Genomic DNA, 20,571 nt, shown 5'->3' with positions numbered 1-20,571 from the left:
GTCCCACCAGTCCCTACTGGTCGAGTCAGCTTTAAAGAAGTCACAGCCGTCCAGGGTCTCGGCGGCGGTTCCCCCCGGAAGGGAGGGACGGACCTTGGACAAGTTTGGTCATCGCCTCTATTCCAACTCTTTGATGGCGACCAGCGTCCTGAATTATGCATTCACCTTCTCGTCTTATTTGAGACAGATGGTGAAGTCGTTGCCGAGGTATTATGGAGTCATGCCAGATTCCCATAAAGAGGATTTTGGGGCTTTTATGTCCAATCTGTCCCAACTGCGTCTCTACCTCTTCCATGCAGTGTATGACGCGTTTGAGCTCGCCTCTCGGGTGTCAGCTTTCGCAGTGGCCATGCGCCGTCTGGCATGGCTCCGTACCCTGGATATGGACCCGAACTTGCAAGAACGTCTAGCCAATCTTCCATGTGTGGGCTCAGAGTTGTTTGATGAGTCCTTGGAGGCGGCGACCAAGCGTTTGTCTGAGCACGAGCGCTCTATTGCCTCGTTGGTCCGTCCCAAACCCCGGGCTCCGCCACAGAAGCCGTTTAGACCTCCTCCGCAGCGGTACCCGCAGAAGTCGACGCCGGCCTTTTCCAGGCCTCCGCCCCGACGCCCCCAGCAGCAGGGCAGGGCGTCCCAACCAAAGCCTCGGGCGCAAGGAGCGGCTAAACCCGCCCCGTCTTTTTGACGTGATGCGCGGTTGGGGGCGGGCCCCCTCCGCACTGTCAAAGGACCCCCTTCCTATCGGGGGCCGACTGCAGGCCTTTCTGCCAGCATGGGCCGAGATCACGTCGGACGCTTGGGTACTCCGGATCATCTCCGAGGGCTACTCGCTGAATTTCTTGTCCTTGCCACCGGAACATCCGCCGGCGGCTTCTCCTTGCTGCCGAGACCAGCTTCCTCTTCTCCTGTCCGAGGCCAGGTCCTTGTTGAGCCTTCGGGCGGTGGAGCATGTGCCCCCGAACCAAAGGGGACGGGGGTTTTACTCCCGTTACTTTTTGGTCCCGAAGAAGACCGGGGATTTACGCCCCTTTCTGGACCTCCGGGGGCTCAACAAGTTCCTTGTCCGGGAGAAGTTCCGAATGTTGTCCCTTCCTGTCCTGTACCCTCTACTGGACTCGGGGGACTGGATGTGCTCCCTGGACCTGAGGGAAGCATATACCCATGTTCCGGTGCATCCCGCCTTTCGCCAATACTTACGGTTCCAGGTGGGGGAGTTGCACCTCCAATATCGAGTCCTCCCCTTCGGGCTGGCCTCGTCTCCTCGGGTCTTTACAAAGTGTATGGTGGTGGTAGCGGCTGCCTTACGAGCCCAGGGGCTGCAGGTCTTTCCCTACCTGGACGATTGGCTGATCAAGGCTTCATCCCAGGAGAGGGTTATCTCAGCGACCCGACAGACTATCATCTTCCTTCAACGTCTGGGGTTCGAGGTAAATTTTCCCAAATCGCAGTTGTGCCCGACTCAATCCCTTCAGTTTATCGGGGCCATGCTGGACACGGTTCGCCTTCGTGCATTCCTGCCCTCAGCGAGACGGGAGGCTCTGCTTCGCCTGGCCCGTCAGATTTTGTTGCAGCGCTCCGTCTCTGCTCACCGGCTAATGATTCTACTCGGCCATATGGCTTCGACAGTTCATGTCACGCCGTTTGCCCGATTGCGTCTGAGACTCCCTCAGTGGACCTTGGCCTCCCAGTGGCGCCAGGATCGAGACCCGCTCTCCCTTCCTGTAACGGTCACTCCTTCCTTGAGGCGGTCGCTCCATTGGTGGACCAACTCTTCCAATCTTTCCAGGGGTTTGCTCTTTCTCGTCCCTCCGCATCGCAAGGTCCTGACCACGGACTCTTCGGAGTACGCGTGGGGGGCTCACCTCGACGGTCTGCGGACTCAAGCGCTGTGGTCGGCGGAGGACCGTCGTTGTCACATCAATGTGTTGGAGCTTCGTGCCATTTTTCTGGCAGCCCGAGCCTTCGCTCATCTACTGCGCAATCAAGTGGTCCTGGTACGGACGGACAACCAAGTGACGATGTATTATGTAAACAAACAAGGGGGAACGGGCTCTTGGTCCCTGTTCCGGGAAGCCTTGCACCTTTGGGAATGGGCGACCTCCCAGAACATCTTCCTGCGGGCGGTTTACATTCAGGGAGAGAAGAATTGTCTGGCCGACAGACTCAGTCGTCTTCTCCAGCCGCACGAGTGGTCGCTCAACTCCCGAGTTTTGCGCGAGGTCTTCGACCGCTGGGGGACGCCTCAGGTGGATCTGTTCGCCTCCCCGGAGACTCACAAACTGCCCCTCTATTGTTCAAGAATTTACTCCCGGGACCGTCTAGAAGCAGATGCCTTCCTTCTCGACTGGGGAGGGAGATTCTTTTATGCATTTCCTCCTTTTCCTCTGATCTTGAGGACGTTGGTTCACCTCAAGTCTTCCAGAGCCACTATGATTCTCATAGCGCCACGTTGGCCTCGTCAGCACTGGTTTTCCCTGCTCCTTCAACTCAGTGCCAGGGAGCCTCTACTTCTGCCTGTGTTTCCCTCTCTGCTGTCTCAGAGTCGGGGTTCGCTGTTGCATCCCAATCTTCAGTCATTACATCTGACGGCTTGGTTCCTTTCCCTCTAACTTCGGCGGTCAGGGAGGTGTTGGAAGCCTCGCGCAAGGTCTCGACTCGGCTTTGTTATTCCCAGAAGTGGACCAGATTTTCATCCTGGTGTACCTCGCGCCATTTGGACTCTAGGTTGGTTCCGGTATCCTTGGTTCTGGAATATTTGCTGCATTTGTCCAAGTCTGGGCTGAAGACAACTTCCATCCGGGTGCATCTCAGTGCTATTGCTGCTTTCCATCGGCATCTAGAGGGACGTTCTCTCTCTCTTCATCCTCTGGTGGTTCGTTTCATGAGGGGTTTAGTTAATGTTAATCCTCCTCTGAAACCTCCTCCTGTAGTTTGGGATCTGAACGTGGTCTTGGCTCAGTTGATGAAACCTCCATTTGAGCCAATTGACAAGTCTCTTCTTAAGTTTCTCACTTGGAAGGTGGTCTTTTTACTTGCGCTCACGTCTGCTCGTCGAATTAGTGAGCTTCAGGCTTTGGTTGCGGACCCGCCCTTTACTGTGTTCCATCATGACAAGGTGGTTCTTCGCACCCATCCAAAATTTCTACCTAAAGTTGTGTCTGATTTCCACCTCAATCAGTCTATTGTCCTTCCGGTGTTCTTTCCGAAGCCCCACTCTCATCCTGGTGAGGCGGCGCTTCACACGCTGGACTGTAAGAGGGCGTTGGCTTTTTATCTCCAACGTACCAAGTCTCATCGGAAGGTTCCTCAATTATTTTTGTCCTTTGATCCTAATAGGCTGGGACATCCTGTTTCCAAGCGCACCTTGTCCAACTGGCTGGCTGCTTGTATTTCTTTTTGTTACGCTCAGGCTGGTCTCACGCTCCATGGTCGAGTCACGGGGCATAAGGTCCGGGCGATGGCAGCTTCTGTTGCTTTCCTCCGGTCTACTCCTGTGGAGGACATATGTAAAGCTGCCACTTGGTCTTCGGTTCATACGTTCACCTCACACTACTGTCTGGACACTTTGTCCAGAAGTGACGGCCGGTTTGGCCAGTAGGTGTTACGTAACCTGTTTTCCTAAATTGCCATCCTCCCACCTGCCCTTTTTTGGTTGGCTTGGAGGTCACCCACATGTGAGAATATCATGCCTGCTTGTCCTGGGATAAAGCACAGTTACTTACCGTAACAGGTGTTATCCAGGGACAGCAGGCATATATTCTCACAACCCGCCCACCTCCCCGGGGATGGCTTCTTTGCTGGTTAGGGAACTGAGGACCACGAGGTGGGGATGCGCCCTCTAGTGGGCAGGAAGGCATGCACATGCGTGGTGCAGTGTAGCAAACTTGAAACTTCAATCAAGTTTGCTTGAAAAGCTGTCCACGCTGGGGCTCCGTGGATGACGTCACCCACATGTGAAAATATATGCCTGCTGTCCCTGGATAACACCTGTTACGGTAAGTAACTGTGCTTTCTGTTCAGTGTTCACGGAAGAAATCCTGGAGAAGGACAGAGATTGTCTAGCAAAGTTACACATGAGAATGGAGTAGATACCGGGCCGTTCACGTAAGAAAGTGTTTATGAACCACTTGAAAAATTGAAGGTGGACATAACGATGGGACTGGACAGGATCCATCCCAGGTTATTGAGGGAGCTCAGAGAGGTTCTGGCAGATCCTATTAAAGATTTGTTCAACAAATCTTTGGAGACGGGAGTGGTTCCTGAGGATTGGAGAAGAGCAGATGTGGTCCATATTCACAAAAGTGGTCGCAGAGATGAAGTGAGAAACTACAGGCTGGTGAGCCTCACTTTGGTTATTGGAAAAACAATGGAAGCGCTGCTGAAAGATAGGATAGTGAAATTCCTAGATCAAATGGGTTACAGCAGGGGTGTCAAAGTCCCTCCTCGAGGGCTGCAATCCAGTCGGGTTTTCAGAATTTCCTCAATGAATACACATGAGATCTATTTGCATGCACAGCTTTCAATGTATGCTAATAGATCTCATGCATATTCATTGACGAAATCCTGAAAACCCGAATGGATTGTGGCCCTCAAGGAGGGACTTTGACACCCCTGGGTTACAGGATCCGAGGCAACATGGTTTTACTAAAGGTAAATCGTGCCAAATGAATCTGATTGAATTTTTTGATTGGGTGACTAGAGAATTGATCAAGGGCATATGCTAGATGTAATTTACTTAGATTTCAGCAAAGCCTTTGACACAGTTCCTCATAGATGACTCTTGAACAAACTTGATGGGCTGAAGTTAGGACCCAAAGTGGTGAACTGGATTAGAAACTGGTTGACGGACAGATTCCAGAGGGTGGTGTTTAATGGAATTCGCTCGGAGGAGGGAAAGGTGAGTTGTGGAGTCCCTCAGGGATCGGTGCTGGGGCCAATCTTGTTCAATATGTTTGTGAGTGACATTGCCGAAGGGTTAGAAGGAAAAGTTTGCCTTTTTGCGAATGATACCAAGATTTGTATTCGTAACAGAGTAGACACCGAGGAGGGAGTAGAAAACATGAAAAAGGATCTGCAAAAATTAGAGGAATGGTCTAATATCTAGCAACTAAAATTCAATGCAAAGAAGTGCAGAGTAATGCCTTTGGGGTTTAGAAATCAGAAGGAGCCGTATGTGCTGGGAGGTGAGAGGCTGATATGCATGGATAGGGAGAGGAACTTGGCATGATAGTGTCTGAAGATCTAAAGGCAAAGAAACAGTGTGACAAGGGGGTGGCTGTTGCCAGAAGGATGCTAGGCTGTATAGAGAGAGGAGTGATCAGTAGAAGAAAGAAGGTGTTGATGCCACATATAGGTCGATAGTGAAGCCCCACTGGAGTATTGTGTTCAATTTTGGAGACTGTATCTGGCAAAGGACATAAAAAGACTTGAAGTGGTCCAGAGGAAGGCGTTAAAAGTGGTAGGAGGTTTGTGCCAGAAGACGTACGAGGAGAGACTGGAAGCCCTGAATATGTATACCCTAGAGCAGACATATCAAACTCTGGCCCGCGGGCCAAATTTGGCCCATGGGATAATTAAATTTGGCCTGCGAGTGAATTCCCTAATTTGGCCCACAAGAGAATACCCTCCTGCTTGCTCTCTGCTCAGCAGCGACAGAGGGAAGCAACCACCAGCTACCAGGTCAGACATAGGAAAGGACCAGCCATGAGACAGCAAGGAGAAGCGCACAAGAGGGCAAGAACTAAGGGGAGGGGGAAATGGAGGATCCGTGCTCAGGAAGAGCGCCCCCTGCAGCTATACTTCCAGAGATGCAGTTAGCATGTGACTCGTTCTTACATCTCTCACTGCGTCCTTAGATTCCAGTACCGGCAGGGACTGTTCATCAATACCTCCAGCGGCAGCAGCAGCAACGGCTATGCCTGGCAGGCAGAGTCAGCAGTCTGAACAGACTTCTCCTGGCCTGCTCCGCTGAGGATTTTCTTCTGCTGCGTTACTGATGACGCGGAAAGAGGGAGCACTGGTGGTTAGGCTGTTCATGCTGCTGCTGTTGTAGGAGGCCTGAAAGTTGATGTCTCATTGGGGGGGGGGGAAAGGTTTCATCAATCAGGAAGTGCTGCACAGGGGGATAAGAGGGCTGGAAGGCTGCTGCACAGGGGGATGGGAGGGAGGGCTGGAAGGCTGCAGCACAGGGGAATGGGAAGGATGGAAAGCTACTGCACTCTGGGGGTTGAGGAGAAAGGAAGAATTATTGAACATGAGGTGGAGGAGGAGAGATGCATCAAAGAAATAGAAAGGGGTGAGGGAGAAATCTTGCATTTGGTAGAAGGGAGAGAGGCATGCATGGAGAAGAGAGAGAAATGATGGACATAGGGTGGAAGGCAGGGAGAGATGCATGGGGAGAAAGAAATGCTGCACATGACAATGGAGGGGAGGAAGGAAGAGATGCTGTATGGAGGAGAATAAAGAGGTTTGGCCAAGGGTACAAAGCAGGGAGAGAAAGAGAGACAATGGGGAAAGAAATGTTAGATATGGCAGTAGAAGGGAAGGTACAGAGATTGAACATGGATGGTGAGCATGGAGAAACAAGAAAACATCAATTGGGCAGGAGACCCTGGTGAGCAAGTTAACAAACAACAAAAGGTAGAAAAAATAATTTTATTTGCTGTTTTGTGATTACAATATATACAATGTGTATCCTGCCAGAGCTGGTGTTAGACAACAAGCATGAGCAAGGACATAACAGAGAGAGGAAAAGTCTTTTTTATTTATTTTGTTTACATCACAGAGCCAGGGTGGGGTTGGAGAGGTTGTAACCCTATACTTCTACTAAGACTAAGGGGTCCTTTTATTAAGGTGCGCATTTAATGCGCACTAAATCGGTTAGCGTACCTTAATAAAAGGACTCCTAAGTATCTTAATAAAAATTTGGCCTGCAACTTAACCTATGTTTTAGATTTCGGCCCCTTATGTGATTGAGTTTGACACCCCTGCCCTAGAGGAAAGGCGGGACAGAGGAGATATGATTCAGACATTCAAATACTTGAAAGGTATTAACGTAGAACAAAATCTATTTCAGAGAAAGGAAAATGGTAAAACCAGAGAGCATAATTTGAGGTTGAGGGGTGGTAGACTCAAGAGTAATGTTAGGAAAAGAAAAATTTGGTTCTTACCTGCTAATTTTCTTTCTTTTAGACTCTCTAGATCAGTATAGACTTCACTGATGGGTAACAGCTCATCATGACCAGCAGGTGGAGACTGAGACCAAACTCTTGGTTATAATACTTAATAGCTGACCCTTTCAGTCTGCCGAATAGCCAAGCAGAACTAAGAAAAAAAAAACTAAGAAGAAACAAGAACAACACTCCAACATGAGCAACAACTAATATACAGGAATGGTGTTGGAAAATGCAGAGAACAGACCCGTGCAGTGAAATGTCCCCACAGCTAGCCAGCTACGCCAGCCGAGCCACAGCCGCTGTTCTTAGATCTCCTCAGCCCTAGAAAAATACTAGAACCTGCAGAAAAAGCAAAATCTTCACATGAAAAATCTCGCAAGAACAAACGACAACATATAGTATAGGGTCCTATACCGGTCTGGAGAGTCTAAAAGAAAGAAAATTAACAGGTAAGAACCTAATTTCTCCTTCTTTGTCAAGCTCTCCAGACCGGTAGACTTCACTGATGGGACATACCAAAGCAGTACCCATCATGGGTGGAACCCCCGAAGGGCCGACACCAGAACACGCACCGAACACAGCGTCCTGACACGCCTGAATGTCCACATGGTAGTGTCGCACAAAGGAATGCCGAGAAGACCAAATCTCAGCTTTACAGATATCCACTGAAGGCACAAGAGACGACTCAGCCCAAGAAGCTGCCTGATCGAGTGAAATGTGCGTTGAGAAAGTCAAGAACACGCTTCTTCTGAAGCAGGTATATGGAAGCGATAGTCTCGTTGATCCAGCGTACAATGGTAGCCTTAGAAGCATTATCCCGCTTACGAGGACCCGGTAAAAGGACAAAGAGATGTTCCGACTTCCAGAACTCCTGGGTCCACTGAACATAAGAGCGAAGGACCCGACAGACATCCAACTTGCGTAACTGCTTCTACTCCAAGAGCCCTCCTGACATCCCAACACCGGGAGGACTACGGACTCACTGACATGAAAAGGCAAAACACCTTTGGCAGAAAAGAAGGAACAGGCCGCAACAACACACGCTCCCAAGAAAACTCCAGGAAGGGAGGCCTACAAAAGAAAGCTTGCGGCTCAGAAACGCGTCTCACAGAAGTAATAGCCACCAAAAAGGTCCTTCAAGGAGCATGAACCTAAGGGCTCAAAAGGAGGGCGCACAAGCACAGACAGGACCAGATTGAGATCCCAAGAAGGAAATGAAGGCCGCACTGGAGGCCAAAGCAATTTGGCTGCCTTCAAAAAGCAAACCACGTCTGGCAGAGAGGTCAAGCGCCGCCCCTGCAGCAGCCCACAAAAGGCAGACAAGGCCACAAGCTGAACCCGGAGAGAGGACTAGGCTAGGCCCCTGTCCAGGCCATCCTGCAAGAACTCCAAGATGTTGGGCAAAGAAGCACGAAAAGAAACCACTCCATGCTCAGCACACCACTCCTCAAAGAGACGGGCGGCCCACTAGTAAATCTAGAAAATATTTGGTCAAGAGGACAAAAACTCCAGTTTGTAGACATCCCAGAGAACCTCCAAAACCCAAAGGTTGGAGGCAATGGCCTGCCTTTCAGCCAAAAAGGCTGACAATCACCCCCTGATAAGCGGGAGGGGGAGGTACCAGCCTGGTATCAGAATTGCTTCTTTGCAGGCACCGCCGGAGACTCTTCATGGATGGCTGGTACTGAGAACCATCAAACCGCTGTTTGCTAGATGAGGAGGACTGCTGGCCAGCAGGGGATCCTGAGTACGGATGAGAACCCCTGAAAGGGCAAAAATAAGAGCGTCCCGAATCCCTGGAAGAGAGTAATCTATTCATAGGCCATGAGGACATCCAGACCTTGGCTAAAAAGAAACTATCCCTTAAAAGGCCAATCGGTTCAAAATCACTTTAGGGATCAAATCCCCAGACCACTGCTGGATCCAGAGCATCCCACAAGCCGAAACAGAATAGGCAGAAAGCTTAGAGAAGACTTTCAAGATGTCTTACAGGGCATCAGCCATTTAATCCATACCCGAGACCAGGAAATCCAGGTCATGAAGCACTAAAGTGGCAGCATCATGGTGAAGCTTGGAATGGCATGCCCTATTCACGAAGGAAGAGGCCGACAGTGCCTTTATGCCTACGAACGCCAAATCAAATAGTCGCTTAAGGATGAAATCCACACGCCGGTCCTGGACATCCTTCAGGACCACCCCCGTCACTAGGGAGATAAGTGCGCTTGGTGACCTGTGCCACTGATGAATCTACATTTGGGGAAGCAAAAACTTGTTAAAAGCATCTGCTATGGGATAAAGTCACGATATGGCAAAGGCACATTTCAAGGGACCATTAAGGTACCAGCTATAACCTAATCCCCCACCTCCAGGCTCAACTGAACCAAAAATTGGAAACAAAAGCCAACTAATGCAGGTGAAATCAAAAGTTGTTGGGAGCCCATCTAGCTCTTGCTGGAGATAGAGATAGCAGAAGTAGCACCATCCTATAAGATAAGTTTAATTGTTCTCTCTCTCCACCTGGCAGATGAACATAAAACTTATCAGTTTCTGGATGCTGCTGATGACAAGGAACTCCCAATTTATGATTGTTTATTAATTTCTTCTCTCTTTTATGACCTGTTTTATTATTGCGACTGTCTGGCTTGTTAAATAATTTTTGAAAATTTCATTTAAAAAAAAGTTGGAGAGTTCTAAACAAGACACTTCAATGAGAAAAACAAATTGGTACATTAATAAAATGACATTCATACTTCTCTATTGAAAATTCCACTGGTCTTTCCAAATCATTGGAGCGGAACTCCCTGAATGCAGTCCTCCTTTCAGCTCTATCAAGTTTAACTTCTGCACCCCAGTTTTCATTTTCTCCTCCACGGTCCACTCTTTTAGGAGGCCGTTTTTGACCTATAAAGAAAAGGAGAAAAAATGCTCAGAGAATTCAAAAGGAAAAAGCTGAACTCCCAACACAGATTTTTTTGCCACAAAAAAAAAATAAAAAAAAATTAGTTCTACCATGGAAATTGGATTTTATCCTTCAAAAAAAGGATTCCCTAGTACTAAGGTACTCAGTCAGGGGGGTTTAATTGTGAAAATGGGGAAGAGAGTTTGGGAGTTGCTAGAACAAAATTTGAAGAAGGAAAACAGGAGCAGTGCTTGGTTTTTCCTATTAGAGGAAACGTGAAGTTACTAACCTCCAGCAGGTGTTTTCCTAGGACAACAGGGCACAGAATTTCACATATGGACGATATGTGCCGGGATACTGATGCCAGGATAGTTGTCATCTAGCGGTTTTTAAGACGGGATCAGCTAAATTTAAAGGTGAATTGTTCATTCAATTGCAAGCTATGCTACCTTTTGTTGTCTGGTCATTATTCAAATTATGTTGGTCCCAGGCTCTGATTTCTGTTTGTCTTCTGATAACTTGCTTGCCAGGGTCTCCTGCCCATTTGTTGTTTTGATTGCAAGCTATGCTATAATTCTCATCCAATAAGGGACATATTATTACAAAAAAACAACAAATCCTCAGCTAACAATCACATATCACCGCATTCCATTAGAAGCTGAAAACAATATCACAATTATGGTATTCCTCCAGGGTCTTGCCCAGGGACAGGGGCTCGGCAGGAGCTGGGGCAGCGACTGCGCTCCCGCCGTGTCATCACAAGCCGCATCTGCCGCCCAGTGCCAGAGCCACAACAATCTGCGCAAAACAATCAAGAGAGACATTTGCTTCGCTGAAGCGCCAATATCATCATAGAGGGCATCCGCCAAATATGTGAGCCCCATCTCCATATCTGGAAAGTCGGGGGGGGGGGGGGCAGGAATCCCTTTCTCCATCATGATATCTGCCATACGTTGAGCCCATTGCAGACAAGCCTATGCCGCATATGAACTGCACACAGCCGCCTGCAAGGTAACCACTGCTATTTCAAAAGACAGCTTAAGTGAAAACTCAATCTTCCTATCCTGAATGTCTTTGAGTGCTATACCCCCCCCTCAACCGGCAAGGTAGTCTTCTTGGTAACCGCTTGCACCAAAGCATCCACCATGGGGTTCTTAAATTTGTCCAGCTCGTCCTGAGCAACCGGATACAACTGGCGCATAGCCTTCGCGACACGGAGACCAGCCTCTGGCGTGTTCCATTGAGCCAAAATAAGCTCTTGCATCGCTTCATGAACCGGAAAAGTTTTAGCCCAGGGGTGTCCAACCTTTTGGCTTCCCTGGGCCGCATTGACCAAAAAAAAGTTTCTGGGGCCATGCAAATGCTGCAGCAAGACAGAGGAGGGAGCCAGCAAGACGGTAAACACCCGGGGGCAGCAGAGGAAAACACTGCATTGCCCTCGACTGGGGCCGCACTTAATACTTCACAGGGCCGCATGCGGCCCTTGGGCCGCAGGTTGGACACCCCTGTTTTAGCCGGTTTCCACGTGCCCGCTATTTGAGGATTAGCGGACCCCTATGCATGTGGATCAGGCTGAGAGATATTAAGGCCCTGTAGCGCCTTGGAAATAAACGATGGTAACTCCTCCTTATGAAAAAGAAGGAGCACCATAGGATCATCCAACTCCCTAGCGAGTGCATCCTCAAACTCCAAGTCTGCTATCTCACTGTCCTCCAGAGAATCCGGAAGAGCAAGAGATAGGGTGGAGTCAGATAGAGGGTCCCCTCCGTCCATAGGTGCCACCCTGCGCCTTTTGGCCGCCTGAGACTCCAGAGGAGGTCTATTGGCATGAAGCACAGGAACCTGGGTCACATCCCCTGCCCGTTGCTGTGCAGACTGAGAACTCTGCATCAAAAAGGTCTTATGCATTAACATTACAAACTCTGGGAAAAAGCCACCGAATTTGCAGGAGCCTGCATCGAAAGAACCTGCTCCTGTCCAAAAACCTGCCCCGCAACGGAAGCAGATGAAGAAAAACAGCTGACTGCTTGCCCAGCCACCAACATGCACTGAAGCAGAACGGAAGCAGCCGCGAGTGCAGGAGAAGTAGGCCCGACTTCAACCGCATGGAAAACAGCCGAACCCTCCGGCGCGATCTGGATTTCTTCACCCACTGCATCTGCGCAACCCACCGAACAGAGGCCTGATGGTGTACGCCTTTTCCCATAGTGGGAACATTGTTTAACCACCTCTGCCGCCATTTCTTTGCACAGAAAACTAACCGCTGAGCAACCCAGAGCCGGCAGCCAACAAAACAAAACCGCATGCACTAACACCCCCAGCAACCAAACCAGCAAACTAAACCAGGAAGCAGAAAGAAAACTGTAAAAAGAAATTTTCTCTCACCCGAGTTCACCTATTGTTAAGGCTGGCAGTTGCAGACTGGAAGGACAGGAAAGTACCATCCAGCTGCAGCACTCTGGTCCCAATCTTTTTTTTTTTTTTTAATTCAGTGCAAGAAGAAAAAATAAAGAACCAGAAGTAACCTCAATCCAATGGAGAGGAGGGTGGAGTAGGGACCTGGGGGGGCCCAGGTGTACCTCCCAAAGTTGGCACCGCACAGCCAAACACCCCCATCTACCTGAAGAGAAAAATCTCAACAGAAGATAAACAAATATTTCAGCCAGAATTCAGGAGCTAGTGGAAAAGCGACCATCACCTGCTGGGAGATAGAGAATACAGAAGATACAGGGAGAGTGCCAGCCAATAGGACCACCTGTTAATCATTTCTCTATCTCCACCTGCTGGTAGATGTGTGCTATCCCACTAGTCTCTGGATTCATCTGCTGCTGTTGCTGAGGAAAATATATTACCACAGAAATTATAAAATTCCCACCCTTAGGAATTAGATTTACATAACTTAACTGGTATGTGTTTGAGCAGGATTTAAACATGATAATGAAAACTTCCATTTCCATTTTTCGCAAAATTTGTTTTTGGGAGAAAAAATTTGGATTTTCCCTGATGTTACTAAATCCACTCAAGAGCGGAGGAAATTATTCCTGAGCATGAGAGAAGAGACAACAAAAATGGGAGCAACCTTCTTGTTGAGTTATCCTTGTAAATGTGTGATAAACAAATATATATATTTTATACCGGAACAGCTTCGCAGTTTTCTGGACTCAAAAAATTTGACTAATTAATAAAGAGCAGCTAGATAGATTATGCTGGGATTAATCATGTTAAGCCTTTTATCTATAGTTGATTAACATTGTTATGAGATCTCCTTATGTCTATTATTATCTTGTCTTTTTGGGAGTGGCTTTAGTGGTCTAAGGAAGAGTATATATAATTACTGGATGATACTGCATAATTTAAAAATTATTTTTACTTATTGCTTTATGTTTTATTATTCTTCATGTATTATGCAATGTTTATATTATTTCTATTCTTGATTACTTATCTCTCTGATTTTCTGTAGCAAGAGGATTGTTATATGTTGAAATCAATAAAAAATAATAATAAAAAAGACAATATCTGAGGTACCCTTCACTTGGAGGTTAGGTTCATTCTTGTCATGGTATGAATGAACAAAACTAAACCCATGTAAATTTTATACATGTAATCTCACATTCTTAAAAATGCATTTAAAATCTTATATGTATTTATGTCATTGTTATTCTTTACATCTAATCAACCCCATCTTTTACAAAGCCGCAGTAGCAGCTGCCGCACAGCAAACACGCAGACACCCATTAAATCCATATGGGTGTTGGAGCAATTACGGAGCCCCAAATTATTTTGTTGGGATTTCTATTTTATTTTATACATAATACTTCAGCATACAGAGCTGGTAACATTTGCTGAAATGTTTATATGTGAAGAGACATATCCATTCATTAAAAAAAAAGAAAATGGACTGGCTACCTAATGTTAAAAAAATTATTTTCCTCAATTGTTACCTATCAAATAATATCATTAAGCAAAATGGGCAAGAGGGAGCCCTAAGGGGCCCTTTTACCAAAGCCATGCCTTAATGCAGGTCTTCCCCATGCACTAAGGCCACTTTTGCCACAGCCAGAAAATGGCTGATTTTCCCATTTTCCAAATGGCAACACACTAATTTTGCCACTAGTGTGTAGCCATAAAAAAAATCCTTATCATGTGAGCCCCTACCGCCATCTATGTTGTAGGCAATAAAGGCTTCCATGCTAGCCCATGCTAATTAATTAGCACATGGCAGTGCTTCACATGTCGTTGATTAATGCTGTCACACCAACTCTCCATCCCCAAACAAGCCTCCTTCCCAAAAAATAACATTTTTTTTAGTATGTTATGTGCACATGCAAATTGACAAACTTACCACCATTCAGGACTTTATCTGCCATCATTTACTATGTTACTATCACGGAGAGGGGGGTAGATGCCTGGAATGCCCTCCCGAGAGAAGTGGTGGAGAGGAAAACGGTGATGGAATTTTAAAAAGTGTGGAATAAAAATAGAGGATCTCTAATTAGAAAATGAAAAATATAAATTAAAGAACTAAGGCTGGTATTGGACAGACCTGCACGGTCTGTGTCCCATATATGGTGACTCAGCGTAAGATGGGTTGGAGTGGGCATCAATGGGAACTCCACTAATATGAAACATGAGGATGTTACTGGCCAGACTTTACGGTAGATATCCTGCATACAATGGAATGATTGGATAGGCTGGAATGAGCTTGGATGGCAACGTCAGCATTTGGAACCTAGGACAATACTAGACTTTAAAATCTACGGCCCAGAAATATCAAAGAGACAAGGATCATGTATTTTTTAATGGGTATAACATATGGGCAGAATGGATGGACTGTTCAAGTCTTTATGTAGCGTCATTTACTACATTATGTTACTACCGTATGTTACCACAGGACACCAGCACATGTCCAACAATAAGCTTTTTTAGTGTGTGGTAAGCATATAATAGCATTTATTGCAGTTTAGCAAAAGGATTCATAAATGAGTGCGAGTATAATCTCACTAAAAATCCCTTGAAACTTCCCAAGATAATACCACTACAAGGACTAGACTCTTAGGGATCCTTTTACTAAAGTATAAAGTATCCTTAGCATGCCCTTACATGGGTTTTTCCATGCACTACGGTCATTTTCACCACAGCAGTAAGTGTTGATTTCCCATTTTTTCAATTCATGGCCATGCACTAGTGTTGAAAAAAAAAAATGCACTCTTTCAAATATACTTGTGGATACACAGTATAGAATGAAATTCAAGCAATATGTCCACTAAGCAGTATTATGTACTTTAAGGACCATCAGAGGCAATATTCTCAAGGTGATCTTAATGAGAATATTGGTACACCATAGCTTGTCATTAGTCCGATATTTTGCAATATTCTAGGAACTCTTTATAGATATCTACTTAATTGATTTTCTCACAAAAATTTCAATAAGGAGAAGAATCAAAATTTGCATTTATCTGAGTTCGCATCAGGGCAAATTATACTCCCCTGATGTGCAAATTTTTATTCTTCTCCTTATTGAAATTTTTGTGAGAAAATCAATTAAATAGATATCTATAAAGAGTTCCTAGAATATTGCAAAATATTGGACTAATGACAAGCTATGGTGTACCAATATTCTCATTAAGATCACCTTGAGAATATTGCTTCTGATGGTCCTTAAAGTACATAATACTGCATAGTGGACATATTTATTTATATTGCATGCACTAATGTTGCCATTAGCATGCATCCATGTAAAAAAAATTAGTGCATGAGCATTTATTGACATGTTTCCCACTCTGCTCTTCCACTGCCATCTTACCTGTTCCCAGGCCTAATTTACAAGAAGGCAACGCTGACAGGAAGCTTTTAACGATTTGGGAGGGGGAGGAAGAAAGTGGGACATGGCAGCACTGAGTGCAAGGCCTCTGTTTAAAAGCTCCATGCAGGTGCAGGTAACAGGTAGGGCATAGGGGAGAAATGCTGGACGTGGGAGGGGAAGAGAAACAGGGATTTAAAAAGGCATGGGGGGAACCAGTAACTAGGGGCCTCTCATCAAGCTGTGGTAGCGAGTGCGTGTGACAAATGCACCAAAGCCCATTCAATCTCTATGGGTTTTGGTGCACATACCACACAGAGCTGCACTATTTGGCTTAGTAAAGGAGACAATGAGAATGGAATAGGACACTGTGTAAGGTGATGCCTTAGGTTACACCAGGGGAAGGAGTGCACAACTGAAGATGCACCTAGAATGTTACTGTGGACTGTTTTTGTCTTAATATCTTTCCCTATAATATGGACTGTATTGGTGCTTTTTTGATACTTTTTTTTTGGGGGGGGAAGGCAGATTTATTTTTTCTATTTTTTTTTGGGGGGGGGGTCTTTTTCCAATTTTGGATGTATCAAAAATAAAAATATGAAACAGGACACCTAGGTTACTAAGAAATATGCAGGCAAAAGGTATTCATAGCTCATTTTCATACCCAAAGTTTCTATATGTTTATAAGCTACATGTTCTCCAAACTCTAGTCCCAGATTCTTAAGGCACTGGTGCTTGACTTAGTACTCCAGAAAGAGGTCACTTAAAACACAAAAAAACCTCCCTCAAGGATTTAAAAAAAACCAAAACAAAAACACATTACCGTCTTTATACTGTATTCGTAAAAAGATCCGTAGCTTGCTTTTAAGAACAGGAAAGGAAGAGAATCAAGCTAGAATTGCTCAACCATAGTAATATCACCGACCGCTCATGCAAACAGTGGAGAGTCCTTCAGCTAGGACTTTTGTGTGAACAGTATCAAAAACAAGACCAGACCCTTTCAATTTGAGCTATACAAATGCAGGAGTGCAACAAATTAAGAGCAGTCAAAATTATGTGTTCATTGAAAACATGACTGTATCATCATTAACAGCACTGGTGGATTTTGTGGGAAAGGAGGGGGAGAGTGTGCGTCTGTCCTGACCCATACCCGGCGGCGGTGCCTGTGCAGGCGGTTGCTGGGTCTCCGGGACCGGCACCTTCCTCTCTTTCTGCGATTCCCTCTTGCCAGGCTTATGCCCAGCTCCGTCACGCTTGGCGTTAGCCGCCACTTCCTGTCGCCGGCGGCGCCGCTTCTCCTCCTCTGCCTCCCGCAGCACATCGTAAGGGTCCGACTCGTCATCCAGCAATTGCTGGAAACGGTTAGCCACGGCGCATCCAAAGCCTGCCTGCATAGCAGCAGACACAGGGCTGCTCAGCGCACCCTTCATGCCGCTAGCGGCTAATCCAGCTTGTTATCACCTTTTTCCCCCCAGCCTATACAACAAACTACAAGCGCGGGATAAAGACAGAACTCTAACGACCACAGACTAGAGCATGAAACAACGGATAACCAACTGCACCCCGCGTCCCAAGACACGCCCCGATCTCCAGCCTCACCAGCCGGTTTCCTGTCAATCAATTTACGCGGCTCCTCCCACTCTGCTCCTAGTGGAGAGCCGCAGTCCAATCGTTGTGGCTCTTGCGTCGCGCTGCGTTTACTGCACGTGCTGTGTGTTCTAAATCAGTGCTTTTCAACCCAACTACCCTAAACCTAACTTTATCGACCAAGTACTCCCGCCCAAGCTCCGCCCTAGACCCCACCCCCATAATAATAGTACTAATTGTAATGCAATTTCTTCCATCCATTTTTCATATACAGTATACACAATATAATCTTATTAATACATAATGGTAACCACGAAATTATAAAAACACAAAGCACACTGTATGCAGAAAAAAATGTTAATTATCATATATATTCAGGGGGGTTCAAAAAGATCAAGGCAAATGACTTTAAAATATGCAATGTCACCTCAGCAACAACTATAGAAAAATAGACTAATATAGTGCAAAATATAGACAGCAGATATAAAATCTCAAAACTGACACATTTTGATCATTAAATTGAAAATAAAATCATTTTTCCTATCTTCATTGTCTGGTGATTTCATGAGTCTCTGGTTGCATCCAATATTTCTTTCTGCCTCCTGCATGCTTCCTCTCCTCCAGACCTGTTCCATTCCCCAACCATCTCTCTCTCTGTCCCTCCATGAGTCCAACTTTTCTTCCTCTCTCATTCCCCAGTACATTTTTCACCACGGTCCACCAGCCCCATACACATTTCTCCTTCTATCACCCCTCTCCAACACCATGCCACATCTCTCCCTCAATCACTATGCCAACATTCCTCCCCCTTACATCCCCTTCAATCTATCCTAAAACTGTAGAACTGTAACTGTGTTACCGACAGGTCTGCCTGTTTGGGGGTTTTTTCATTTTTTTTTTCCATAGCACAGATATTTTACATATATTACACATGCAAAATATCAGCCCTATTTAAAAAAAAAATCCCCCACCTCTCACAACGGCCCTCCCCCAATGACCCCCTGAGCCACAGTTTCCCCCCTCCCCCCGAATTCCCCCAAAATGGCAGGAGGCAAATCTACTCCCTCCTACCACCACAGTGCTCCGTCTCCAGTGTTCATACCTTCTGTTGGGAGCAGGAGGAACTGCAAACACCTCCTGCTCCTTAGCCCAACCTGCTAGCCACTGGGCCTAAGGCCCTGATTGGCTCAGACGCCTCATGCTCCTCCCTTGGGAGGGGCCTGTGGCATCTGAGCCAATCAGGGACTTCCTTAGAAAGGAGCCTAAAAAAGTCCTTGATTGGCCATTTGTTTTGTATTGCATTTAAAATTCTCTTTGGCATCTTTATTACAGTACTTTGGTTCCTTTAGATTGGAATGTACACAGATCTCATCTCCCTAGGAGTTCAAATAAATTAAAACTTACATTTCCTTCCCTTAGGGGTAAAAACAGATCTTTCAAGAGATTCAGACACTCTTTCATTTTCAGACTAACTGAGCTCTGGAATGAGTTACCACTTTCCCTTAGAAGTCTAGGCCCCTTCGTTCTATTTTGGAAAGCACTGAAAAATTTATTGTTTATTAAACACTTTGGAAACTAAGCCATTCTAGATTACATTCTTTTTCTATATTTATGTACTATATTTATATTATTGTAAACCGAGTCGAGCTGTAGGGATGACACACAGGAAACACACACACACAGTCTTAGAGTCGGGATGGAGGCGCTGCCAGGGGCTAGCTCCGATTCCCTTTTTATTATGCTTCTAAGCTAATGACATCATAGTAACTCCCTTGTTTACACATTTCATGATTGGTGGGTACAAAGGTACATGCTTTTACATTGGTGGATACAAAGAAAGGTACGTGCTTTTACCTCATGATCACCCTCCCTTTACCTTGTGCTTTTACCTCGTGATCACCCTCCAACTCAGCACTTAGACAAGGGCCTGATTAACACGTGGACAGAACCTGAGTCTTTGAACATCCTCAAGGCCTGTCAGCTGATAGCCTTTCCTAATAAGGCCTGCTCAATTAAGATAATGGTTAATATGTGACAGGGGTCTTGTGTCAAGAAGGGAGGGGGGAATGAGGAATGATTCAGTATTCATACACCAGGGTGAAAAGTCAGTGTGCTGAGCTTGCCTTGTATTAGAACATTACTACATCGAGCACCTTTTGATTGAAGACCCGGTCTATAAATTAAGTTTTAGGCCTCCTTTTACGAAACTGCAATAGCAGTTTCTAGTGCAGGGAGCCGCGCTGAATGGCCCACGCTGCTCCTGATGCTCATTGAGTTCCTGTGAGCGTCGGGAGCAGCGCAGGCCATTCAGCGCGGCTCCCCGTGCTAGAAACTGCTATCTCAGTTTTGTAAAAGAGGGGGTTAGTTTAGTTTAAAGTGTAAACCCACCCATCTTCAGTATCATTTTCAAAGTTCCTTCATAGGGAAGAAAATGTTCCTTAAGGCCAGACCTTACATTTTAATTTCAGCTGTGCAGAACACGTCACTGCTGACGCTATTTAAATCGAGTATGCTGGTAGCAAGCATTGTATTCCTGCCTAGTGGTTATCATATCACTAAGAATGTTTGTACGCGGTTCTTATGCTCTAACCCGGTAAGGATGCTAAGAAACTATTTACTATTATTTTTTAGATATTTTTTTCTGAATGTGTTTTTGGAACTTTTTTTGTGCTGAATACTTGTTTCTCATTCCCAGCATTTGTTTCTTCCTCTTGAAGAAGATATATTGAAACATGATCTGTGTCGAGGAAGTTTGCACTTGGGATCGATTTTATGATGAAGACTGACTGTGGATTATGCATGACTGTTAATTTTTTTATTTTCAGATTGGCTGATTTTTTGACTCTTGTCTGTCATGCACGGGACTTGGTTTTTGATTGCCAGCTAGTGGAAGACATCATGATGATTCAGAATTGCACTACCTTCCCAGGAGTCAAATGAAAAATATTTAAAGATAAGCAATTTCTTCTTTACTGTCTTTTTACCACCTTTGTAGTTATATGCTTTGCATCATTTTAATAATAATAATAACAACAACTTTATTTTTGTATACCACAATATCACAAGCAGTTCAGAGCGGTTTACAGAGGAAGAGACTGTATACCAGGGGT

General features: G+C 45.9%; 1 protein-coding gene across 5 annotated transcripts in view; it reads right to left on the bottom strand.

The window, feature by feature from the left end:
* HABP4 (hyaluronan binding protein 4) overlaps positions 1 to 17,455 on the bottom strand; it is a 152,067-nt gene extending 134,612 nt beyond the window's left edge. For all 5 annotated transcript variants that reach the window (XR_004540575.1, XM_033957516.1, XM_033957721.1 and 2 more), the window contains exons 1-2: positions 17,025 to 17,455; positions 9,926 to 10,076 (exon numbers count right to left, since the gene is read on the bottom strand). Coding sequence is in view for 4 of the 5 variants with exons in the window: in XM_033957516.1 (XP_033813407.1) it covers positions 9,926 to 10,076; positions 17,025 to 17,304 (431 nt within the window). In the remaining variant the exon portion in view is untranslated. The remainder of the gene's footprint in view (positions 1 to 9,925; positions 10,077 to 17,024) is intronic.
* Between the last annotated feature and the right edge of the window lie 3,116 nt (positions 17,456 to 20,571).

The sequence above is a fragment of the Geotrypetes seraphini genome, chromosome 1 (genome assembly GCF_902459505.1).
Source record: "Geotrypetes seraphini chromosome 1, aGeoSer1.1, whole genome shotgun sequence".
NCBI lineage: Eukaryota > Metazoa > Chordata > Amphibia > Gymnophiona > Dermophiidae > Geotrypetes > Geotrypetes seraphini.
This window is presented reverse-complemented; position numbering and strand designations above follow the sequence as displayed.